Source organism: Maniola hyperantus, chromosome 7, assembly GCF_902806685.2.
Source record: "Maniola hyperantus chromosome 7, iAphHyp1.2, whole genome shotgun sequence".
Lineage (NCBI taxonomy): Eukaryota > Metazoa > Arthropoda > Insecta > Lepidoptera > Nymphalidae > Maniola > Maniola hyperantus.
In genome coordinates, this window is record NC_048542.1 from 16,207,179 (window position 1) to 16,234,620 (window position 27,442).

Below are 27,442 nucleotides of genomic sequence, written 5' to 3' on the forward strand. Positions count from 1 at the left end.
GAAGGTCCGACGATATAATATATCGACAAGCATTATAGTATGTAGATATATTATATGGTAAAGTGATACCTACCTGCCTAATTGCTTTAGAATAATAATCCAAAATAAATACTTACAGGCAGTGCGACAAGGCTATCTTGGCGCGTGGCGAAAATCGGAACTAACGTTGCCATCAAGTGTCCCCTTTGTTCTTGTTTGAATATTCTAAGATTTTGTTCTCTAACAGCGCCCCCCTGTCAATGTCATTCAAGTGCCAAGAGAGCCATGTCGCACTGTATATTAAATTACAATCACCTACACAATAATATAATTCCCATGTTAATGACAAAGATTCTTGAGCAGGATGTAAATTGATCTATAAAGGAATTTGATACTGAAGCCAACCTTGCAACATACATTTATGGATAAACGGTCCTTATTCACATGGATATAGGAATTAAAATGCAACAAAACATTACATTTTGAATCACTATTTTATAAAAGAGGTTAAGTTTGTAAGTTTTCCTAACTAGGATGTAGGAGGTATTTATTAGCTCTGAAAGTATCTAATGATCCGATTTTAAATACTTTTTAATTTTGTAAATATAACTTTTGAAAATTTCATTATTTGTTGCTATAGGTAGAGGTATTACAAATACACAATCTGTGAAAATTTCAACACTATCTATTACAGTTCACGAGATACGTTCAGACAGACGGACGGACAGCGGCGCCGGAGGCTTAATAATAGTAGGGTCCCGTTGGCACCCTTCGGGTACAAAACACTGAAAAGTAACCCTGTATAATCTCATAGACTACTTTTTGCCGCGGGATATTTTATTTCCCTTTGGAAGACAGGAGTTCTTCGTTTGATGATCTTTATGACTCTGTGTCTGTTCCAGGTGAAGTGAACAACGCCTACGTGACAGACGGGACGTCAGTGTCCGGCTCCCGCAAGTCCCTCGCGCTGCAGCCCGTGCTGCTCATGCACCCGCACCCGCACGCGCCCCTCGACCTGGACACCTACTCCCACTACTCGGGCAGAACGGCGCGCTCTAAGCACGGCATCTACGCGAACACCATGCACAACTACCAGCTGTAAACCATCACGTAGTTTACAACCACTTAGATAGGTGACGCTGTCTCAAGAGAACGTAGTTCACAGCCGTATTGATAGATGGCGCTACATCATGACACCGTAGTAGTTTACCACCGTCCACCACATTGATAGATGATAGATACCACTGTAACATGACAACCTAGTTCAAGAGAATGTTAATAGATGGCATTGATGCAATTTTGATAACGTAGTTCATTGCCATTTAATAGATGGCGTTATGTGTATGTCTTGCTTAATAGATCTTTCTTTCTTTGAATTTACTACCAAAATATTTTACGAATTTTATTCTACTCTAATTTAGTTATAAATGTTATAAAAAATAGATTGTCATACCTTTATTTAAGTAACATAAAATTTATTAAAGTAACTTCATTGTTCTACGTAGGTTCGTACCTGACCTGATATTATTTAAATTGTATAATTTAGGTACACACATCTTTATTTTGTAGAGTTTGTAAATAGATTTAATAATTGTAGTTACTAGTACAATAGCAATTATCTAGACTTATAATTATTATCAATTATAAGTAATTATTAATATAAAAACCGATTGTACAACGACGTTACTTGTGCCTTGAATAAGAATTTATAATTTTGATAAAAAGTAATAAAGTTAAGTGAATTCATAAAAGTACATAAATATATTATGAATAAAGTAAGTTTTTATAAATAATGTCTTAATTTTCTCCAAGTTCTGGACATCTTTTGAATAACTTTCTTTCTACTCTATATTTTGAATAACTTTCTTACACTACCTCAGGAGGCAGGGCTTTACACTAAAGCTTGTTAAACTACATGTTTGTTAAGATATTAAAGATTTTATTTATTTATTTATTTACTATGTATGTAATCCTAATCTTCCATCTTACTTGACGTCTATAGTTTCATTTCTCTAAAATACATATATTATAATAATATTATGGAACCATAAAATTGGTGCCTGGTAATGACTGATGAGTAAGACAGAAGATACAAAACTCATGAGAGTAAAAGAGATAGCTTGTATTCCCAGTCCCAACTCTTCAATCCAAGGTAATCTTTTAGAAAGTTTTGCTGGTAAATTGATCTTATAGGTACCAAGCAATGATAACTTACACTAAACGATTGAAATTAAATAAAATAATTAAAAAACCGACTTCTAAAACCACTACCTACAAAGAAAAAAAAGTGGTTTTGGAAGTCGGTTTTTTTAATCACAATTTATTCAGCCTCCACACTGTAGTGTGGGTGAAGCCGTTATTTTCATCGCGGGTCTCCTTCGGCAGTTCGTAGTTAGCTAGTAAAGTCATCTGACTTCTCCTGCTCGCAGTCAAGCCGTGCCGGCCTGGATCGCCTATTAGTACCTGAAAAGATAAATATCTTAAACGCTTCACTTATGGACTAAGAGCCAACGCGTGCCAGACCTTCGTTATTTTATAAAAGCTAAAAGTTTATCTGCGTAATGCGTATTGTCCCCGACACAGGGCTAAATCATGGTGGCTAAAGTTTAAGGCGAGTCACCGAGGCGGGCAGCGTGGCTTGTAATTAAACCGCTTGGCAACGTTCAAATTCTATGTTTCAAAAGTTAAATTTGAATTTAATAAATTATAGAAGTCCTATTGAAAACCTAAATTTAGCAGGTTCTCTGTAGTACTTAAAGACAAATATTTCCATGTAAAAACTATGTGCCATGTGAGAAATTTTAGTATTAAATAATTCGTTTTAGACTTTTATTTAGCTTTTTTCAAGATTTTATTTGATCGAGTGAAGTACTTCGTATTGTGTATCAAATTAGCACATTCCTTAGGCAATGTCTTAAGGTATATTGTATATTTAGCAAGGCCGTTATTTAATAGTAAATAGTTTTTTCCGCTTAGCCTCGGTGACTCGCCTTAAAAGTTTAAAGTGTCTGGCAGGGGCTTCTCACGATACTGAGTGTCCAGCAATGCATGACGTGATTTCTAATACTATTGCGAAGGAAATATAAAAAATTTAGACTTTGACGTAAGATTTTTTACACCTTTATTACCTGTTATCTCCCAAAGCCACCATGATCCAAACTTCATAGTCGCTGATCGTTCCTCCCTGTGTTGGGGACAATACGCAGAGAAACTTTCAGCTTTTATAAAATAACGAATGTCTGGCACGCGCTAGCTCTTTCTCTCTATTATCAGAAATGCACTTTTTATCATTTCGTGCGTCTGTCTGTCTGTCAGCGGGCTGTATCTCATTAATCGTAATAGATAAAGAGTTGTCACAGAATGTGTACCTATTTCTATTGCCGCTACAAACAAAAGTTAAGTTAAGTAGTATTTCTTGTACGAATGGCACAGAATCCTTCGTGTGTGAGTCAGACTCGCACTTGACCGATTTTTATGATACCTACTGCCAATTTATTTTATTTTTTGTTAATAGTCGTAATTGGGTAAGTACCTAGGTACTCTACAATTTAATTTCAAATTAAATAATTAATAAGTAATTAATTTTAATGACACCACAATATTATTCAGTTTAATATATATTCGTTTCAGAGATAGTAAATTTTAAAAAAAGCAGCCTTTCGTCATTGTATCAAATATCTTACCAATTTATTATCAGCAGTCAGTTTATGGAGCCACTCAAACAATAAACTGGCGAACTCTTCATCATAAAACATATCACCAATCAAAATGACATCAAAATCGTTACAGCTACTGCCAACAAAGTTATTAGTGTCAGTTTCCACTTTAATTTTATTAAATTCTGCGTTAATTTTCGCAGCCATTACTGCATCTGGAATTTGATATATAATTTCATCAGCTTTAATCATCGGGGATGTAGCTCAGTGGTAGAGCGTTCGCTTTGCATGTGAAAGGCCCCGGGTTCGATCCCCGGCATCTCCAGATTTTTTGCTCTTTATTATTTTATGTTTTAAATTTATTTATACGGATAACAAGATCAATATGGCGAATGTTACATTCAAAAAGGGGGGGGGTCTCTGAATTGTTTTTGTTACATCGAAATAAAATTGTATCGAGTGAGATGAAAATTCTGAGTTTATAATAGATCGGTAACTTATATTAAAAATTATAGTTAACTAGCTTATGCTCGCGACTTCGTCCGCGTGGACTACAAAATTTCAAACCCCTATTTAACCCCGTTAGGAGTTGAATTTTCAAAAACCCTTTCTTAGCGGATGCCTACGTCATAATAGCTATCTGCATGCCAAATTTCAGCCCGATCCGTCCAGTAGTTTGAGCTGTGCGTTGATAGATCAGTCAGTCAGTCAGTCAGTCAGTCAGTCAGTCAGTCAGTCACCTTCTCCTTATATATATATAGATAATAATAATATACCAAGCGATCAATAAAACAATTTTACTACCACTGTCATTTAACATTTTCAGCGTTAGAGGAGTTGACGACTTCCGAGACGGTCAAACGCACAAACGGCTCGACGTCATCAGACGTCATACGTAGTTTTATCGTAAAACTGTGGATTTGTTTTGCTTCATCAAGCAGATCGATACTCACAAGGATCAATATCGTTAGCGATAACGCGTTGAGCGTTCCTCATGGCCGCTGCAATGGCGCCCGCCCCGCAGCCGCAGCCCACGTCCAACACGCGGCGGTCTCTGATCATCTCCATATTGTCCAGGATATATCTGTCAGTGTTGTAATAAATAACTAGGTACCGTTTACTAATATATTTTGAGCTACAGTGCGACAAGGCTATCTTGGCGCGTGGCGAAAATTAGAACTAACATTTCCGTTGTTCTTGTTTGAATTTGTCTTTTATGCACAGGTTTTTTATGTTTTGTTCTCGCGTTCTCCAACAGCGCCCCCCTGTCAATGTCATACAAGTGCCAAGAGAGCCATGTCGCACTGTATTTTAAAATTTTAAATCAATGATTTATTTTATTTGGCTTTCTGAATTCATTTTCGCGCCATCTATGAGCGTTTATATTAGAGTGTATATTGGTCACTAGATGGCGCTAAGATATATACGCGGCAATTTACTTTGTCGAATTATACCTATCCATCCTAGTGATATTAAAAAAGTGTGTTTGTTGGTTTGTCCTTCAATCACGCTGCAATGGGGCAACAGATTGATCATATTTTTTGGATATAATTGAAGAGGCTTAATATACTAGTTTTTATCGGAAAATCAAAGAGTTCCGACGAAGTTGCAGGCATCACCTACACCTAGCTTTTTTATAAAACGTACTATCTTTTGACCTAAATTATTTATTTACCATTTTCATTATTTATTACCGCGCCATCTATGAGATTTTATACAAGGCCAATGGTTTATAGTGTTGAATAGATGGCGCTATAATTCATACGTGGCAATCTTTTATCTCCATATTTTGTCCAGGATAAGTAAGTAGGATCCGTAAGTTATAATATATAACTAGGTACTACGTTACTAAGTAGGTAGAACTTACGTAAATAAAACAACGTAAAGTTAAAGAACTTTTAATATTTTTACGAAATGATTTATTTACAGTTTTTTGTATTTATTTCCGCACCATCTATGAGCGTTTTAAAAAGGGTTCAAAGTGGCGCTAATTTACAAATCGGTGAAGAGGTGGTACATATTGTACCTAGTTATTGTTAAATATGACCAAAAATACATTATGATTTCTGGGTAAGTACGTATTAATGATAAAATTTTACTAAGCTGTCGCCAACGTCCATACCATGTTGAAAACACCGGTTCTCGTCCGATCACCGAAGTAAAGCAACATCGGGCGCGGTCAGTACTTGGATGGGTGACCGCCTGGGAACACCGCGTGATGTTGGCCTTTTTGGAATTATTTTTTAGGACTTAATAGGTACTACTACTTTTTATTAGGTATTTTTATAAATGTTTAAGTACCACACAAACATCTCTAAATTAGGTTCCGTTCCAATAAAATAAATACCTACTTAAGATGACTTCAATAATATTATTATTTTGATGGAGTGTTCGGAATGAATCTAGTTACTAGTAGCACTTATGTAAATTAGTTCTAGGGAATTTAGAATTAATTAAAATATAAACATTTTAACATTAATCGAAATGAGATTAAGTGCATGCCTACCTAGGTAATGGGGCCAATTCTCTTGTACTAAATCTCTAAACTAAACTAAATTAACAGGTCTAAATCTAGTGCTATCCTTTTCCGCAAGCAACATTATGAAAGGGATAGCAATAGATTTAGATTTGGCATTTTAGTTTAGTTTAGAGATTGTGTACAAAGGAATTAGCCACAATTATATACCTAGTTAAAAAAACCGAACACAACATCGTGCAATAGGTAGTGGTTTTCTGCACGATCGCAATAGTTGCATCATTGCAATGTAAACAATCGCCACGCGGCCGGCGCCACATCGCATTCGCGCGTCGTCGCGTGACATGCCAGCGCGCCACCATTGACGTGGCAGGTCACAGGTGGCAGGTAGGGTCACCACACTAAAACACCCTTAAGGACATCGGAGAGACAGACAAAACGCCACTAAACAAGAAAACAAGATGAGATACGGCAAATATGAATTTCATTACAATCACATTCACTTAAGTTTGACCTACAGACAGATAAACAGATCAAGCCTAGGTATACCTAGTTAAAAAAAACCGAACACAACATCGTGCAGTACCTACCTAGTGGTTTTCTGCACGATCGCAATAGTTGCATGATTGCAATGTAAACAATAAAAAAGCTGTGATAGTCTAGTGGTTAGGACGTCCGCCTTCCAATCTTAGGTCGGGGGTACGATCCCGGGCACGCACCTCTAACTTTTCGGAGTTATGTGCGTTTTTAAGTAATTAAAATATCACTTGCTTTAACGGTGAAGGAAAACATCGTGAGGAAACCTGCATGCCTGAGAGTTCTCCGTAATGTTCTCAAAGGTGTGTGAAGTCTGCCAATCCGCACTTGGCCAGCGTGGTAGACTATGGCCAAAAGCCTTCTCACTCTGAGAGGAGACCCGTGCTCTGTAGTGAGCCGGCGATGGGTTCATCATTATGATGATGAATGTAAACAATCGCCACGCGGCCGGCGCTATATCGCGCGTCGTCACGTGACATGCCAGAGCGCCACCATCGACGTGGCAGGTGGCAGGTAGGGTCACCACACTAAAACACCCTTAAGGACATCAGAGAGACAGACAAAACGCCACTAAACAAGAAAACAAGAAGAGATACGGCAAATATGAATTTCATTACAATCACATTCACTTGAGTTTAACAGACAGATAGACAAACAGGATCCTTTTTTTCTTTTGTGTTATGGAGCACTAAAAATAAAAACACGGCCCCATAAACGAACAAAAAAGTAAAATAATCACTTTAGAAAATGGCGATTTTTTTTCCAAAAAATTTAGGTAAGTAGATATAGCCCGTGTCACTCGGGATGATGTAAGGACCAGTGGCGTGTAGGTGATAGAGGCATAAACGCACTGCTTACCCTATTGACCCTAGTCCTAACAACTCAATGCTTATTTTTCACTATGACCAAAGATAATTTAATATATTATCTTTGCTATGACTAAATAGTTTCATATCTAATTGCCTACCCAAGCTTGAATACCTGTGCACGCCACTGGTAAGGACCCTAACTAATAAGGGCCCTAGTCCCTATACATCCAACTTACTATACCTAGTTACATAATTTGAATTCCATATCGATCATACCTAGATATTCCTAAATGAGTTTTGAAAATAGCGTTTCAAATCCTTATAATATTTTAAAAATGTGAAAGTGTAGACGTTTGGATGTTTGTTACTCAATCACGCAAAAACTACTTGACGGGTTTGGTTGAAATTTGGAATGGAGATAGATTATACCCTGGATTAACACATACTACTTTTTATCCCGGAATATCAAAGAGTTCCCGCGGGATTTTGAAAAACGTACCTAAATCCACGCGGATGAAGTCGCGGGCATCAAATAGTAGGTAACAAAAGAATTCGGCCAAAGCCATAATGCGCTTTTCTGTTCTGCGAAATCCACATTATCCTGTAATATATGCGTGGGTAGATACATTTATATATTTTATGGAGTTAGGGGACGGTTCTTGGAAACGGGATTCCCGCAGTAGGGATGAGATGAGTCAGATACAGACTCTATGTTACGGCTCTTCGGGGATTTATTATGTAAGTACGTTACGTAGGTACAGTACAGTGATGAACATCGGCCTTTAGAATGATATTTCATCTTTGTAGAGCGTTGTCTCTGTCACTCATATCCATATGACGTTTTGTCGGTTTCAACCACCGAGACAGTGCTCTACAAATCTGCTATCTCCTTCTAAAGATCGATGATGTACTTAGTACCTATTTAATTAAATCTTAAACTAGCTGCCCGGCGAACTTCGTTCCGCCTAACAGTCGATTCAAATTTTTAAAATTTTTCTCTCCGTAAGATATATATATATATATATATATAGTATTTTAGTCCAGCCTCTCGCAAGTTGAGCGTCCAAGCATTTTGCAGATTTTTTTTTAAATTTAATGTGTAAATTTACTAACCTCATTAAAAAAATAGTCGTTTGAATCTATTAACTTTGATTTGATCATCCAGTGGCCCTACCGCGGTTGTTTGACAGCTACAATGTCACGATCGCAATCATCTCTGATTGGTTAATGCTCGCTCACTATTGGCCACAATGCATTGTTGCAAAAAGAATCGCACAAACTCAACCAATCAGAACAATTGAGATTGTAATAATGATTGATGCAGGTTTTAGACAATCGCCCTGCTGATTTCTCAATTTTATTATTACTTTGTTATTGCGCTGTAGACAAAATCATATCAAATTATGTTTTAGCAGACGGAACGAGTAGGAGCCAAAACAAAACCAAGTTGAATCATCAGCCAGCCGACAACAACGTGTGTGTGCCACGTGCTAAGATATGCGCCTGTATCTACCTATAACGTGGCATGTTGACGGACATTTTTTATTACATTTTAATAGTGGGTTTATAAGATACCTCATTATGTAGTCCTGTAGTCACATAAAACCAAACAATGACGACTTCAAACCAGTTTTTAGGACTCCACGTGGTTACAAACTGCGCGCGGTGGGTTTGACATGGAAGAAGGACTTCTTAGCGTTTAAACTACCGTGAGTGATTTCCATTATAAATAATATTTGACGACCTCCCTGGCGCAGTGGTGAGCGCTGTGGTCTTAATAGTGGGAGGTCCCGGGTTCGATTCCTGGCAGGGGTTTGGAATTTTATAATTTCTAAATTTCTGGTCTGGTCTGGTGGGCTTCGGCCGTGGCTAGTTGCCACCCTACCGGCAAAGCCGTGCCGCCAAGCGATTTAGTGTTCCGGTACGATGCCTTGTAGAAACCAAAGGGGTAGGTATGGGTTTAATAAAAACTGCCATACCTACCCCTTCCAGGTTAGCCCGCTATCATCTTAGACTGCATCATCACTTACCACCAGGTGAGATTGCAGTCAAGGGCTAACTTGTATCTGAATTAAAAAAAAATATATATCTGTCTCGGCTGTACTCACGTGTATAGTCGACGTTAGCACGACTAGTTTCGAACCCATCCGGGGTCCTTTTTCAAGGGAGTCAGTTCGCGCACGCGCCGCGGCTGTGACTGCGGGCCGCGCGTGCCGCCTAACGTCGACTATACACGTGAGTACAGCCGGGACAGATATTATTTATAAAGGACTTCTTACTCTCTCTCTCTCATGAAAATTAAAATACTGCTTACATATTAATTATGTTATAAGAATTATATTATTGTTATGTTTAAAAAGAAATAGGTACCTAGATACAATACAAGATATAAACGTGTCTAATTCGTAAATAACTACCTATCTCTTGACTCTTTAATCTTCAGCGAGAATAGATTAGATAAACTAATGAGCAAGACAATCCCAGAAATACGCAATACGCATCGAAATATGGTAGCCCTAGCTGTCGCGCTTCATAGTTCACAGCAGACGGGGTCACGAGGTCGAGGTCGAGGTCGTGCGGGGTCGATCAAGTTGCCTAGTAAATAGTTATCGTTTTATGAAAGCCTTCAGTGACCTTCCGTTACCGAAGTACATACGTGTTTTTCCCTGAACCAAATCCCATTTCCCATACAACTAAGCTTTCTTTCTTTCTCAGAGTCACTCTGCGGGCGATGGAGAGAGCTATGCTTGGAGTTTCTCTACGTGATCAAATCAGAGTCACATCATAATGACGTACTTTTTTAGTTTAATCGATAATTTAAAATGGTTATTCCATTAAAAACTAACAAAGGAATTTAATTATTTTGAAAGATTTTACTATATTTTAATAATCAGTGAGAAATAATTTATTTTTGATATAATACCTAGTCAAATATGGATGGAAATAAAAAGCTGAATTATTATTATTATAGTCAAATACCAAATTAAATCATGATACGAGTAAAGTAATAAGTACCTACTTATTTCAAGATTTCCTTTCAAATGAAAGATGCCGACATAATGTTCATACTTGCGATTTCCCGCATCTTTGAAGAGTGAATTTCCACAATTGATAAATTTTCACTGAAAACACAAAACATGTTTCTACCTAGGTCCTAGTACCTACCGTTCGTTATAGACTTTTAAACTATTCAACTGATGTGCCCCGAACCGGTTTCATTGGAAAGGCAATAATGCGAAGATGGTTTAACAGCGTTTTTTTAGGGTTCCGAACCTCAAAAGGAAAAATAGGAACCCTTATAGGATCACTTTGTTGTCTAGACAGACCTCTATCTGTCAAGAAACCTATAGGGTACTTCCCATTGACCTAGAACCATAAAATTTGGCAGGAAGGTAGGTCTTATAGCACGAGTCCGAAAACCGTGAATTTGTGGTTACATCACCAAAAAAAATTAAAACATATTCATGAACTAATATTAATATTTTTTAATTTTGAAAGTAAGATAACTATACCAAGTCAGGTATCATTATGAAAGGGTAGGTAGGTTAAATTACCTATAGGTACATTCTAAAACAGATTTGTATTTATTTTTGTGCATAATTCCACAGAATATATAATAGTACTAAATAATACTTAGTTTTTGATTTATCGTGCAAAATGCAAAATGTCGAAAAATATGCCTGCAGTACGGAACCCTCAGTGCGCGAGTCTGACTCGCACTTGGCCGGTTTTTTGGTGTAGTAGCACACGCCGGGTATCCGCTAGTCAAACGATAAAATACTAAACAAGAGTGAGTCACACTTGCTCACACTTTAATAAATTCCTGAAGCATTCCGATATGACTCAGCTCACAATCTTACATCTCTTTCCTGAAAAGGAACTATCTTAGTGCTGTCCCGCTTTGCGTTTGTTTTTGTTATCCCTTTCTGTCACAGTAAAAGTTTTAACTTGTCCCTTTCTAAGGCTTTTCGCAGAATACAGAATCACCTTTCTTTTTTCCCTTGAGTGGGTCGGTATGTATAGGTGTGATTTACTTTTATTTTATTTTATTAAATGTCTTTTGTTTAAATTTTTATAATGATTATTGAAAATTGACTTTTTTTTAATATTTTAATAATTGTAAGCTACTTTTAGGTTCTTGTTTTTTACTTATTTTTTTCGTTGAGAAATCTACTGTCCCGTTCGTCTTTGGCTAGTTTTACAATAATAATAATAATAGGTATTTAATATGCAAAAATATCGATTAGTGACATTTATATTTCAGTAAATTATACAGTTACATACTTACTTAACTACAAATTACATTATTTTAAAAAGGAAAAAATAATTTGTAGTTAGGTTATTAGTTGCTATCGTTTTCAAGGAAACCTGGAAAACATAAATATTTAAGTCGGTAATTCCGAACCAGGAAACTAAATAATTCAAATTACAAAACATGGATATCTCTTAACAAATAACTGTTAATAATTCTCGGGAATTATTATAATGCGATAGTATTATTATAATTGGTTATTATAATTTGGATTTCCCTTACAATAATTAGCACTGCTATAAGTATTATTGTAAATATGCAAACTAAAAAAAGTCCTTTTTCAGTTTTCGGATGTGTTTGTTTTTCAAAGTTTTTAGAAATAACAGTAAGAATTTTATAAAACTTTCTATCAAGTATGTAGTTTTATATCCCCAAGTAGGGTAATTCTAGGTAAGAAAGAAAAAAGAAACACGAAAGAGAAACGTTTAGTTTGTAAATTGTGCCATGCACACATCACATCACATGTTATACGTAAGAGTTGGTTATTTCAACGCTTCTTCCACTTGAGCAATGAAGCCAAAATGCTACAAGCAAAAGTTATAAATAAATAAATATAAAAATATTTTTATTTTATTAAACATTTACAAGTACTTTCGAATCGGCATCGCTGATTCGGAATGCGTTTACAAACTGGCTAGGAACATTAAAAAATTTCATTTTATTTATCTTTATGGTTAGAAAAAGTTTGTAAAATGTACTATTAGATAATGTAAAACACAATGTAACATTATTATTATTGCCGCAACATAACACGAGAACTATTAAATAAATTATCCATTACAAAACGAAGACACAACAAAAAAAAATGAGGATTCTACTATGAATAGACTTGTAAAACCCGCGTAAAGAATGACTCACGCACAGCTGAATCATTTCACTATAGCATCTATTTTTCAGCAGATAAGGTAGTTTTTTCAATGAAACTTTTATATCACAACTCACAACAGAAGTTAATATTCAATGAATGATTTGAGAACAACGTAAACACGATCTTATGATTATCGGCTTGGAGTAGATTTTGAATTGATTGTAAATGTTTTTACGACGTTTTGGTATAAAGTCTATTTCATTGATAAAATAAAATGGAAATCAAATATATTGAAGACGATGATCTTATATCGATAAAGTTGGTCGACATAATCGATCACTTAATAATTTCAAGGTTTTGTAGAGTTTATTATTACACTGTAGGAAAGTTGTTGAAAACAACAATTTTTTTCTTCATCTACCTACCTACGTGCACAGAATATATACGCTACGAGATACGAGTTAGTTGCGACCGTAGACCGAGTAAAAAAGCTAGACTAAAGTACTGTGTAACCGCATCTGAGATTGCAATAACACGACAAATTACCATTGTTTAGTAGTCTATTTGTATTAACCGATCAACAATATTTAGATTAAACGTTTTTTATGTGAAAACAAGTAAATAACTTATAAGAAATACAATAACGCCACGAATTCTCAAAGTTTGTTTTGCAACTAAAGATGTATTCCTTGAAAAAAATCGATTACACGATAAGGGACAAAAATTAAGTTAGCTGCGTCTCTGTTTATCACATTAGTAACTTACTCTGTGCTCTCTTTTTAGTGTGAATGAGAAAGCAAACGTTCCTTTGTCTAGATTTTTTACTCAGTCTACGGTTACGACACAATAATATTATGGTTGGGGGGTTTTTATAAATGACTTGATATTTTGAAGGTCATACTAAATAAATAATTGATCAATATCAAATAAGTAGATAAGTTATTTAGGTAACTAAGTAGGTACATATTACAGGCCAGGTACCTACATATCCCGGTGCGGGATAGCGCGGGTGACGTGCGGGTGTGAGGGGCGTCACCCCCTCCCCCTCCCCCCGCGAACTATAGGTACCTTGGGCACACGAGTTTGGGTATCTAGGTACTTAAAACAATCTTATATATAAAAGGAAAAGGTGACTGACTGACTGACTGAACTATCAGCACACAGCTTAAACTACTGGACGGATTGGGCGAAATTTGGCATGCAGATAGCTATTATGACGTAGACAATAGACATCCGCTAAGGAAGGATTTTTGGAAATTCAACCCCTCAGGTGAAATGGGGGTTTGAAATTTGTGTAGTCCACGCGGAAGAAGTCGCGAGCATAAGCTAGTTTTTATATAAAATCTGTACGCGAAGAGTGCCAACGGGTATCCTATTACTAGGCTCTGCTACAGATAGACAGACAGATGCACCTAGGTATGGTACAGTAAGACAAATGCAATAAGAATTGAAAAAATGAAAAATCTATTTATTTTAGAGAGCGTTGGTTATTTTTAATCGACTTTCAAAAAGGAGGTGGTTCTCGGCCCGTTTTTTTTTTTTTTTTTTTGCATTCAAAATCAAATACCTATAGGAACATAACATAGAGTATAATAGGAATAATAGGAACATAGACTAGGCAATGTACGTAGGTACTTATTTAGAATTTTCGCGCATACTGGAAAAAACGTCCTCAGATTCAAACCTTTTTTTACAATTAGGTACCTATGTATATCATATCAACATAATTAACCAATTATTTAATTATGTTTAGTAAAAAATATGTAGACAATAACAGATTATCCAGCGGAAATTTTTCGCTTAGAAACAGCTCGGAAAATATTCCTAACTATAAATAATTATATTCTACTCGCGTGCTGGGGATTTCTATTCGTTTTCCTCTACAACTGCAATAGGCGCGGGCAGCGGCTCTCAAAGTATATAGTATACATACCTATATACAGCCAGTATACAGCCTCAATCAAAGCCGTGATAGCCTAGTGGTTAGGACGTCCGCCTTCTAATCGGAAGTCGGGGTTCGATCCCGGGCTCGCACCTCTAAACTTTTCAGAGTTATGTGCGTTTTTATTAATTAAATATCGGAAGGAAAACATCGTATGGAAACCTGCATGCCTGAGAGTTCTCCATAATGTTCTCAAGTGAGAAGTCTACTAATCCGCACATGGCCAGCGTGGTAGACTATGGCCAAAACCCTTCTCACTCTGAGAGGAGATCCGTGCTCTGTAGTGAGCCGGTGATGGGTTGATCATGATGATGATGACGGCCCCAATAGCTAAACGGGTAAAGGAGTGGAAAATCGAAAAGGTCGGCGGTTCAAACCCCGCCCGTTGCACTATTGTCGTACCTACTCCTAGCACAAGCTTGACGCTTAGTTGGAGAGGAAAGGGGAATATTAGTCAACATGGCTAATATTCTTTTATTAAAAAAAAAGTGTATCGCTTTGACTGCTGGAGCATCCTCAGGAGATGTAGACCTTACAATGCACAATTGCAAAGTGTGTAGTCTAAATCTCCCGAGGATGCTGCGGTGTCGGGGCGAAACGTGCGTCGTGTGTGTTTTGGGATTTGTGTGGTGCTGCGTGGTGGTGGTGCGTATTGCTTGCCTGGTGGCTGCTTTTTCCTGCATGTTTAGCAGTGGGAGGGCGGGCGGTGCATTTCGCATGCTGCATGTTGCACCATACAGATTCGACCTGTTTCAGCGGATTATAGCTAATTAAGCTTTTGGTTCATTGTATGGTGTAGAAGTTATAAGCGAATAAACAAACGCAATTTTGTTTTATTACTGTACCCATAGTACAAGATTTTACGTCTCACCAAACCAAACCAAATTCGAGAGTCGAAATACTTCCGCGTTACAGTAAACTGGATTTTAAAGCTCAAGTTTGTCTACACTTCTACAGCCAGCGCTCCAAGCGGAAACATTGCGAAATTAAAATCAGTGGCATTGAATATTTGACTTCAATTCAAGGCTGTTTAGGTCAATTTTACTGTAACGCGGAAGCGAATTTGGTTTCCTTTGGTGAGACGTAAAATCTTGTACTATGGGTACTGTTTAGAGATAAATGTATACTTTAGGAGGCTATGTCGTATATGTAATATTCATGAGCAGTGTGCGTATATTACGAGTAACCAGTATGCGCGCGCGCAGGTGCGACCGGCGCGGGCGCAGGGAAATTACTACTATTTCTCACTAACTGGCTTGTGACGTCAACGCTAAAGCGACTGCAGCGGGTTAATAGAGGTCATTGCAGTGCCCAGTAAAAGTACGGATAAAGTAACTTACCTCAAGACCAACGAGTTTAGAATCCAAATAATTATATTAGTCTAGGCCATGTGACCAGCCTTCGCTAGCTCAGTGCAGTGCATTCGACATTTATTTTTAATCCATTGAGGGTTTTCTAAGAAGAATAACCGTTATATCACTCAGTGAAGCAGCAATGTATAACCATCCAATGTGATATGAGCTCGATGACTATCATTTAGTGTTAGACACTGAGTAAGCGAATCACCCCGCAGGACTAGCGCTTGGCTGCTATCAGTTATCACCTGGTGGCAAGTGATGATGCAGCCTAAGGGTGAGATGAAGATCAATAGAGCGCACTCTGACTTAGCTTAGACTTAAGACATAGTTAAAACGAGACAGAGCTATATCACTCACATAAATCTGTCTCGTTTTAACTCAATCTTAAGTCTGAGCAAAGTCAAAGTGCGCTTTATAGATTTCAGCCTAAGATGGAGCGCGCTTGCCTAGAAGATGCCGATTCACTCTCAAAAAAAAACCGGTCAAGTGCGAGTCAGGCTCGCGCAATGAGGGTTCCGTACTACAGTCGTATTTTTTCGACATTTTGCACGATAATTCAAAAACTATGATGCATAAAAATAAATAAAAATCTATTTTAGAATGTACAGGTGAAGACCTTTCATATGATACCCCACTTGATATAGTCACTCACTTCGAAAGTTGAAAATACTAATTATTAGTTCATGACCTCAATTTTTTTTTTGTGTGAGCTAACCCTAAATTCACGGTTTTCAGATTTTTCCCCAAATGTCAGCTATAAGATCTACCTAACTGCCAAATTTCATGATTCTAGGTCAATGGGAAGTATCCTGTAGGTTTCTTGACAGACAGACAGACAACAAAGTGATCCTATAAGGGTTCCATTTTTCCTTTTGAGGTACGGAACCCTAAAAATAGTAAAATATGGTGAAAATGAAATCAACAGTTTGATCGAAGTACAACATGATTGTTACCTTGATAGTCGATATACCAATCAGTTTTTCCCTAAATACATAGCAAGACTAGAACAGCCTACACCGTATACCTATATCAAATATTTGAAAAGAGCAACCGCCGAGATTCTTGCTGGTTCTTCTCGGTAGGAAAGGCATTCCGAACCAGTGGTAGATGCATCCGACTATTCGTGAGTGCTTGTAAAAGTTTATACGAATAAAAAAGTTTTTTTTTTTTTTAATTCTATCATACTTTGGCAATCATTGTAATTCTTCCTATTGGTCATGGTAGTTAATAGGGAGGATAAGTAGGCACCTATCACTATTAATCTGTAAAATACACAGTTTCATCAAGAGTATCGTTTTAAATTAAAATTAAAACTTTAATTAAAACATACATCAATTAGTTTAGCAATGACATAGCTAAACAGAGGAAAAGAAATTCAAGGTTTCAATGAGCTATGAAAAATCAATAAATCCGAAAACCGAGAATTTGTTGACAAAAAATATGTGTTCATGAACAAATAATTAGTATTTTCAATTTTCAAAGTAAGATAAGTATGCCAAGTGGGGTATCATATAGGTAAGCTTTACTTGTACATTCTGAAACAGATTTTTATTTATTTTTATGCCTTAGTTTTTGATTTATCATGCACAATTTTGAAAAAATACGCCTGTAGTACGGAACCCTCGGTGCGCGAGTCTGACTTACACTTTGCCAGTTTTTAGGGTTCCGTAGTAAACAAGGAACCCTTATAGTTTCGCCATGTCCGTCCGTCTGTCTGTCTGTCTGTCCGTCCTCGGTTAACCTCAAAGACTATTAGTGCTAGAAATCTGTAATTTGGCATGGTTATAAATGTTCATCACGCCGACAAAGTGATGAAATAAAATTTTGATAAATATTTTTTTTTAGGGTAGCTCCCTTACATGTAAAGTGGGGATGAACTTTTTTTTTCTCGTCTACCCCATAGTGTGGGCACACGAGTAGATGGTGTGGGGTATCGTTGAAAATACTGTGGGTCTGGGAACATCTTTTTTGATTACTAGATCCGTTTGTAAAATATGATAGAGTCAAGTGTGTCCCCCCCCCCCCCTCTATTAGCCAAATGGTAGTATATAGGAACGTGAAAAAACTCACAGCAGTAGTATATAATTATAATCAATTTTAAAGGAAAACTATCATGGCTAAGTAGGGTTCACAGGTTAAGGAGTTACATCTGTTTATCGAGGATTGTGACTACGGAACCCTACACTGCGCGTGGCCCGCCACGCACTTGGCCGGTTTTTTTACCGTAATCGCCCATCAGTAGTTCATATTAATATATAGTTATTAGTTAAGTACCTAATAAGTATCACAATTTCGATTCGTGATGGGTTGACGGTTTTCAAAAAATCCGTCCAATTATAAAAGCAATGCGCTCACCTAGCAGTAGCCTGGCCCCCGGGCCAATAGAACCCCCAGAAGGGGTCCGGGAAGGGGAAGTCCTCGGCGCGCGCGGCCCACAGGGGGCACGCAGGGGTCACGAGCCGCAGCATCAGCTCGGGGGTCAGGTGGCGGCGGCTGGGGGCTGTGTGCTGGAGGAACTGCCGCGTGAACTCCTTCATCAACATCTGGAATATATAAAACTAGCTTATGCTCGCGACTTCGTCCGCGTGGCCTACAAAATTTCAAACCCCTATTTCACCCCCTTAGGAGTTGAATTTTCAAAAATCCTTTCTTAGCGGACGCCTATACGTCATAATAGCTATCCCCATGCCAAATTTCAGCCCGATCCGTCCAGTAGTTTGAGCTGTGCGTTGATAGATCAGTCAGTCAGTCAGTCAGTCATTCAGTCAGTCAGTCAGTCAGTCAGTCACCTTTTCCTTTTATATAGATAATAATAATATAGAAGATAAATAAATTACATTATCATTAGGTATCACTACCCATAACCGGCTCACTACAGAACACGGATCGCATCTCAGAATGATAAGGGTTATGGCCATAGCACAGGCCATAGTCTACCACGCTGGCCAAGTGCGGATTGACAGACTTCACATACATTTGAGATCATAATGGAGAACTATCTGGCATGCAGGTTTCCTCACACGCACCTCTAACTTTTCAGAGTTATGTGCGTTTTAAGTAATTAAATGCCACTTGTTTTAACGGTGAAGGAAAACATCGTGAGGAAACCTGCATGCCTGAGAGTTCTCCATAATGCTCTCTAAGGTGTGTGAAGTCTACCAATCCGCACATGGCCAGCGTGGTAGACTATGGCCAAACCCTTCTCACTCTGAGAGGAGACCCGTGCTTTGTAGTGAGCCGGCGATGGGTTGATCATGATGATGATGGTGATGAACCACAAATTCACAATTTTCGGATTTTAAGTGCGCTTGCTATAAGACCTACCTACCTGCCGAATTTCATGATTTTAGTTCAACGGGAAGTACCCTCTAGGTTTCTTGACAGACAGACAGACAACAAAGTGATCCTATAAGGGTTCCGTTTTTCCTTTTGAGGTACGGAACCCTAAAAATGTAACCCTTATGATGCGACCTTCTCCGTGCGTCCGTCCATCCCTCTGTATGTCTGTCACAGTCGATTACCTATTTATTAAGTATAGTCTTTTTCCTCATACTTTTACGAAAGAAGTCATAGGTAGTTCGTCCTTTAACAATATTATAAGTAGGTACTTCCCCTAATTTTACCTACTTACGTAGGTAAAGGTCATTGAACGAAATTGTTCCATATAGTTTTTAGTTGGGTTTATTTATTTATGTAAATATCTATTATATTGTGTAAATTTATTTTAGCGATTCTTATAATAAGGTATTATAGACAAACATTTACCGTGACGCCATTAATTCACGTCACACATACACTTATGACCTAGAATACCTTCTACGTAGGTAGTCATTTACATACCTTCTTCACAATATCCTTGCGAAACTAACTGGATACCTAGGTATTAACTGAATTTCATTCTATTATATTTTTTATACTACATAGTTGTAGATAATATTTTAAGATCTAGAATAAAGTATTCTAAACTAATAATATTATATTTAGTGCATAGTACAACTAAGAAGTATTAAATGTAATTTTTTAATTTTCTTCAATTTGCATTCCTATTTCTTAATAATGTTTTTGATTTAACTACTCTCCTTGCACAGTTTTGCATGTAATATTTGCGTGGATCCTGATGTCTTTATCTTAGTTAAATAAAGAGTAAAAAGCGTAGGTATATCTGCATCGTTTTCTTTTTAATATTGCCAAAAAAGGACGGAAGATGAATTTTGAAATAGCAACTTAAAAATTTTGTGCTACTATATACTAGTGTAATATATCGTAAACTTTTACAAAATAATAGGATTTTTTTATATATTTTTTCACCTGTCTTCGTTTTTGCCAGCGTTCTGGTTACACCCTGTAGTTTTTGAATTTAATTAACTTACATAACTTTAAAACAATATTAAAAAGTAAAATCATAACAATATTATTGCCTAGTCTGATTTCTGTTCTGAACTTTGTGCCTGCATTATTACCTACGTACATAAAGTTGTTATTTGACGCCACATGCAAAAATTAAGAGGAAAATAATATTATTGTCATGATAACAATTTGTGCTACTCCGCCCCTGTTTGTGTTACAAATTGTTATTTATTTTGTAATGTTATAGGTACCTACTATTTTTCAGTTTATTAAAAAAAAGTTGTGCGACTTCGCATAACTTTGAGAACATTATGGAGAAACTCTCAAGCATGCAGTTTCCTCATATTTTCATTTCTCCGTTAAAGCAAGTGATATTATTTCCGAAAAGCTAGAGGTGCGTCTCATTCTGAGACCCGTGCTTAGTAGTGGGTCGGCGATGATGATGATGAAATGAATGAATGAATGAATTTTAATTTTAATTAATTACCACGTTTTCCTCAAGTGTCATAGAACCTTGTGGCCTGTCAAATATGGGTTTACATTGGAATTATAAGTAGGCCGTATTTGAGTAAGTTCTGGGAACAACATGCTAGGACGAAGTGTAAAATCCATCGACATAGGAGGTAATAATCCTTATGAAGTACATAAAAATTAAATTCTTTGGTAAAATCTTCCTCAACTAAGCAGTCAGTTGTGTTTTTTTTATGGTGTGTGTTCATGTAATAAAATAAAAAAATAAAAAAGCTTTTATTATTCCTTACCTTACTTTTGAATACTTAGTTTTTAATTTTATCTTATTACTAGCTGACCCGCCCCGGCTTCGCTCGGGTGGAATTTAGAAAATCGAGGTGGGGGATGAATTTCCAAAAATCCTGGAACACGTATTTCTTCATTTGTGACCGAAAACCCAAATACCAATTTTTATGCAAATAACTTGAAAAATGACGGACTTTCATACAAACTTTCATCCCCTATTTAATCCACTTAGGGGTAGAATTTCGAAAAATCCTTTCTTAGTGGATACCTACTCTTTACAAAGAACACACCCTCAAAATTTCATGTCTCTAAAACCAGTGGTTTAGGCTGTGCGTTGATATATAGTCAGTCAGTCAGTCAGGACTTTGAATTTTATATATATAGATTAACATTATATTATTACAATTAGTTTTAATTTTTGTCTTATTATTATAAATTATTTTAGTATGTAGTTATTTACAATTGCAGGTGCTCACTGGCTTGGACCCACTCACCAAATCTCTTAAATATTTTACAAATATATACATGTATATATAAATGTAAAAAAATAAATGTGTTCATGTACCTAAACAAAATACAAAAAAAAAACCGACTTCAATATCTATAGGTACTTAACCGTGTTTGTACACTAAACATTGAAAAAAACTTTATTTAATTTATTGCCGAATATATTATGTAGGTGTATAACGGTATATAAAGGTGTATTTTTTGGGGCCGGTGACGTTAAATGATTAGCGCCGCCCATGAACATTTGCAGCACTTGAGGATCTGCCGATGCGTTGCCGGCCTTTCAGAACTTTTGTTGTTGTTGCGTATTTTCCTTTAATGAAATTGTTATCAAGTAGTGACGTCGCAGGGCGTCGACTCACGGCGTCGCATCGTGGCGTCGATTGACATTGTATCCAATATCAAAACAATTATAATCTCCTTTCTGCGTATTTTATCAAATTCAAATGTTTTGCTGCTGATTGATAAATAAATGTCAACCCATACATTGGGCACTCCAAATTGTAGACGAGTAGGTATTACCTTATTACCTTATACCTGGGACACATAATCCAGCTATATGCGACAGGTCGACATGGCAATCGGGGTGGCGACGCCCCGCACGCCCGCACAGCCCCGCCATTACCTGGTGCGGGCGAGCGCGGGTGACGTGTGGGTGTGCGGGGCGTCACTACACCTCATACCCTGATTGCCATCTCATCCTGTCTCTGCCTATAGCTCAAATTTCGAGAAAAAGGTTACCTAGCCGCCGAATCCAACTCGGTTGGGCAGCGTTCGGGAAGCTGCGAGATGTCTTCTCGTCCAAAACTCCTCAGTGCTGGAAGAGCAAAATCTTCGTTGTAGTGCGACTGCGATTTGATTTGCTTTGTACAACTAATAAATTGTTTTATAGTCCCACTAGCTGAGGCCCGCGACTTTGTCCGCGTGGATTTAAGGTTTTAAAATCTCGTGGGAACTCTTTGATTTTCGTAATCACGTTAATACGTTGCGACGTGATTGAAGGACAAACCAATGAACCGATAAAACAACAAACAAATACACTTGCCTACGCATTAATTGTAATATTATGATAGTGTCCCATTCAGCATTAACATCTCCTTTTGATGAACTCCCAGGCGCAGTGGCCTGTGGCCTTATCAGTGGGAGGTCCAGGGCTCGATTCCCGGCAGGGGAAATTTGGAGTTTAGAACTAGTTACCACCCCTACCAGCGAAGCCGTGCTGCCAATCGATTTAGCGTTCCGATACGATGCCGTGTAGAAACCAAAGGGGTGTAGGTTTAGTTAAAACTGACATAGGTACCGACCTACCTCTTCCAGGTTAGCCCGCTTCTATCTTAGACTGCATCATCACTTACCACCAGGTCAGATTGCAGTCAAGGGCTTACTGTACCTATCTGAATAATTTAAAAAAAACAAATCGCAGTTCACACAACGTAAATAAACCCAGATGTTCTCTTGGAGGCGACGCGCGACGTCCGCGCGTGGCACAGCGGGGCGGCGCGCGATCCGCGCTCGTCAGTGATGCCCTTATCAGTTATCGTTATCACACTGTCCAGTGCGTGCCAGTACCATGCGGCACCCTGTGCTATCAGGCGGGCAACAAAACAATCTTATCTCTTCACTCAGTACGCATTTTATTTTGCGCTCATTTAGATGTTGACGTAGGTCTTGCGACGCAGGCGTTTTGAAAAAACCGGCCAAGTGCGAATCAGACCCGCGCACTGAGGGTTCCGTACTACAATCGTATTTTATCGATATTTTGCACGATAAATCAAAAACTACTTACCAGATCTCGTTCAAATCAATTTTCGGTGGAAGTTTGCATGGTAATGTACATCATGTATTTTTTTTAGTTTTATCATTTACTTATTTCAGAAGTTACGGGGGGGGGGGGACGACGACACTCATTTTACCACTTTGGAAGTGTCTCTCGCGCAAACTATTCAGTTTAGAAAAAAAATATATTAGAAACGTATGGGTTTGATGTAAATAAGTATGGGGAACCCCAAAATTTATTGTGTTTTTTCTATTTTTGTGTGAAAATCTTAATGCGGTTCACAGAATACATCTTACCAAGTTTTAACTGTATAGCTCTTACAGACAGACATGGCGAATCTATAAGGGTTCAGTTTTTGCCATTTGGCTACGGAACCCTAAAAACAAAGCTTGCGTAAAAAAAACCTTGTACCTATTGATCCCAGACCCCCTGTAAAGATTCCTCTGGTGCAACATACAAATTTCCAGCAGAAAAAAACCAGCCAAGTGCGAGTCAGACTCGCGCACTGAGGGTTCCGTACTACAATCGTATTTTATCAACATTTTGCACGATAAATCAAAAACTATTATGAATAAACAAGAATTATTAGAATGTACAAGTAAAGCCCTTTCATATGATATCCCACTTGGTATGGTTATCTAACTTTGAAAAATATTAACGACCACATTTTAATTTTTATCCTGTAGTGCCGTGGTCGTCAAACTGCGGCCCCCGGGCCGCATGCGGCCCGCCGCTGGTATTTGTGCGGCCCGCGGCATACCAAATAATTTTACAAAAAATACTAATTATACCTACGATTAAGTATCGCAATCAACATTTTTAAAAAAAATATCGCAATCGCCTTCCAGTCATTTAAAAGACACCATGAGGATTTCACGTAGTCCCAAAGACGCGAACATAGCAGAAATTGTAAAAAAATGCAACATAATTCGTGAATTGTAAACTTTTTTATTTATTACTTAAGTGCCTAACTACCTTAAAATAAAATGTGTTTTTCTTTGTACCTAACCAAAATCTCAAATAAACATTTTTGTTTTTATTTACCTACATTCACTTGCACCCGCGTTGCTAGTCTTCACATAGGTAATTACAATTCACAAGTGTACGGCCCTCAGTACTATCTCACATTGTCCTATGTGGCCCTTGACCAAAAAAGTGTGACGACCACTGAACAGTAACCACAAATTCACGGTTTTTGGGTTTATTCCTTTACTTGTGCTATAAGATCTACCTACCTACCAAATTTCATGATTCTAGGTCAACGAGAAGTACCCTATAGGTTTTCTTGACAGACGGACAGACAGGTACAACAAAGTGATCCTATAAGGGTTCCTTTTTTTCCTTTTGAGGTACGGAACCCTAAAAATAGCATTAGTAATTGGTCAAACAAGGGTACGTCAACGAGGAGAAACAGCTTGGTGTCAGTGACCTCACATCTAGGTCACCGTTCCGTTGACCTCATATCGCTGTAGACACCCTAACGCCATACTCGAGCCCTCAACGTAAAGTTGAGAGCTCGAGTATGTTTGTGTCATCATCATGATCAACCCACCACTCTCAGATCACTACAGAGCACGGGTCTCCTCTCGGAGTGAGAAAGGTTTTGGCCATAGTCTACCACGCTGGCCAAGTATTTTAATTCTTAATTATTAGTGTTTTTTGTGTTTTCTTTGGTTATTTATTAGTAAGTTGTTAGTATACTCAATTGTGTTAGTTTATCTTTTAGTGAAGTAGGTAGGTTTAAATTAGTATGTAGTACAGTTTTATTATAAGAATAGATATAGGTGTGTGAATAGCGTTAAGGAAATATAGTAGTAAGTTATGTATTAAGAGCGCCACCTCGCCAACAAACTGGCCCACCAATTTGGCGAGATAGATGTAGGAAACTCTGTAAAATTAATATGAATAAATAAATTAAAAAAGTGCGGATTGGTAGACTTCACACACCTTTGAGAACATTATGGAGATCTCTCAAGTATGCAGGTTTCCTCGCGATGTTTTCCTTCACCGTTAAAGCAAGTTATTTAATTTGATTAGAAGGCGGACGTCCTAACCGCTAGACTATCACAGCTTTAAAAAAAAGCTTATGTTTGTGTAAACAAAATTAATTACTAGCCTAAAAGCCAGTAGCCACCGAAGGGGTTTTCGCGGGTAACCTAATCCTAATCCTATCAACTCTCCATTAGCAAGGGAGATATTATATCTTGTATGGGTTGGAACTTCCGTAGGTTTCAAGTGTTCGGGCTATGGGAAGTCATGGGATCGAAATTGCTCAATAATTGCAGCAACCATTTGAATTTACCTGCAATTTATGAATCATTGTTTTCAATAAAATAATTTGTGATAACTGGCTAGACAACATCTGATAAAGCTAAATGGGTAAAAGCATATGGAAAATTCAAAGAAATTGTTTTTTTGGCAACTGATTATAATGATAAAGTCTATGATATGTATATTATAAGTATGACATATTATTATCAGGTGTTAAATTTTATTATGTTAAGCCGTTTATTTTTAGCAGCTTCTGTGAAATAATCATTAAACCATAATTATAATGATTACCTGTATGTTGTTTTACTGCGGTGAATCATATCTACACTAATATTATAAAGAGGAAAACTTTGTTTGTTTGTTTGTACTGAATAGGCTCAAAAACTACTGGACCGATTTTAAAAATTCTTTCACCATTCGAAAGCTACATTATCCACGAGTAACATAGGCTATATTTTATTTTGGAAAAAAATAGGGTTCCGTAAGATATTTGGGTTTTTCGGACACAAGGTGTAAAAAATCAACCAGAAAAGTTACTTATTTTGCGTACGCTGCCTAAACTATAAAAGATAGAACCATAAAATGTTCTAATTAATTGTAGATCTTATAAATATCTACAAAAAAGTCCGCGACACACTATACCCATCTATGTCGAGTGAGGCACAGCAACCATTTTTTTATTTAAAAATCTTGAATTTTTTTGGACTACATTTAAACGCGTTTATTTTACTCATGCTATTAATCCTTATCAAAATAAATGATTTCATCACTAAGAACAGTTTATGGAGATAATATTTGGTCTTTGAATGATTAAAATTGGACGTTTGGTTTTGAAGTTATGGCGAAATTAAAATATTACGATTTCTGCTGCACGGCCCGTTGTATATTATATAAAGAGGTAATGTCGTTAAGTTTGTTTGTAGGGGGTAATCTTTAGAACTACTGAACCGATTTTAAAAATTCTTTCACCAGTAGAAAGCTACATTATTCCTGAGTGACATAGGCTATACGGGATCTTTAAAAACCTAAATCTACGCGGGCGAAGCCGCGGGGATCAGCTAGTCAAAAGATAAAATAACATTTATATTGAATGGAATGTTTAAAGTCTACATGTTCTGCTCTATATTCTTTGAGAAGTAGAAGGCTGATGTATTACGCAAGTCTAATATGGAAATACTGTCAAATGCCTTTATCATGTCTGTCGCAGAACCGACGACCGATGGGGCAGACGTGTTCTGGGGTTGAGACTGCGTACCGGTAAGCGCAGTGTGGGACGACCTCCAGCCCGCTGGACCGATGACCTGAAGAACGTGGTGGGGAGCGGGTGGATGAGGAAGGCTGAGGACCGTGTTTGGTGGCGCGCTCTTGGAAAGGCCTATGTCCAGCAGTGGACACAAACAGGCTGATGGATTGGATTGGATTGGCCTTTATCATCTCTACGAGAGACCGAAAGCGCTGGTCAAATCTTTCAACAAGAAGGTGACCTCTGAGGTGCTGGTAGGAAAAACTTATGCATTTTAGTGCGAGCTCTAATGGGCAATTAAGGACTAAACAGACACATGTACAGTACAACCTTAAGCTCCAGAGTATAGATATCTGCACACTATGCCAGGAGTCTGTCGATGCGTATAATCTGCTATTGCCCCTAATGCATAAACGTAGCACCCACTTAGTCGCATCCGATATCCGGGATCCTGACTCCTGAGACGCCTTATACTTGACGCGGACGGTACTGCTGGGTTTAGTGGGTATGCTGAAGACTGTAAAAAAATTGCCAGTGAGTCCCACATACCCGCACTTGTGCAGGATTGGTAATTGCATTTTTATAAGCGAAAAAAAGGGGAAACACGTCGTACACCCTGAGGAAAGGTACTCTAATTCCAGTCAGGAAAGTGCTGCTGTACCTG

The 27,442-nt window shown here is 37.6% G+C and overlaps 2 protein-coding genes and 2 non-coding genes across 9 annotated transcripts in view; 3 read left to right on the top strand and 1 right to left on the bottom strand.

Annotated features, from left to right (window-relative positions):
• Positions 1-1,772, top strand: part of Tmhs (Tetraspan membrane protein in hair cell stereocilia) — a 29,889-nt gene extending 28,117 nt beyond the window's left edge. The window contains exon 4 of the mRNA XM_034970018.2: positions 882-1,772. Coding sequence (XP_034825909.1) covers positions 882-1,081 — 200 coding nt within the window. The 3' untranslated portion in view covers positions 1,082-1,772. The remainder of the gene's footprint in view (positions 1-881) is intronic.
• The window catches only part of LOC117983520 (electron transfer flavoprotein beta subunit lysine methyltransferase-like), a 46,017-nt gene continuing 20,159 nt past the window's right edge, over positions 1,585-27,442 (bottom strand). For 3 of the 6 annotated variants that reach the window (XM_069500012.1, XM_034970088.2, XM_069500014.1), the window contains exons 2-5: positions 18,233-18,420; positions 4,589-4,719; positions 3,663-3,850; positions 1,585-2,442 (exon numbers count right to left, since the gene is read on the bottom strand). In XM_069500012.1, the coding sequence (XP_069356113.1) occupies positions 2,293-2,442; positions 3,663-3,850; positions 4,589-4,719; positions 18,233-18,420 (657 nt within the window). In that variant the 3' untranslated portion in view covers positions 1,585-2,292. Of the gene's footprint in view, positions 2,443-3,662; positions 3,851-4,588; positions 4,720-18,232; positions 18,421-22,228; positions 22,305-27,442 lie in introns of all 6 variants that reach the window. The other 3 variants (XM_069500013.1, XM_069500011.1, XM_069500015.1) reach the window with 2 other exon arrangements.
• TRNAA-UGC (transfer RNA alanine (anticodon UGC)) lies at positions 3,889-3,960 on the top strand. Its single transcript has one exon. It is a non-coding gene; the product is annotated as a tRNA-Ala (tRNA).
• On the top strand, positions 5,744-5,862 carry LOC117984132 (5S ribosomal RNA). Its single transcript, XR_004673773.1, has one exon. It is a non-coding gene; the product is annotated as a 5S ribosomal RNA (ribosomal RNA).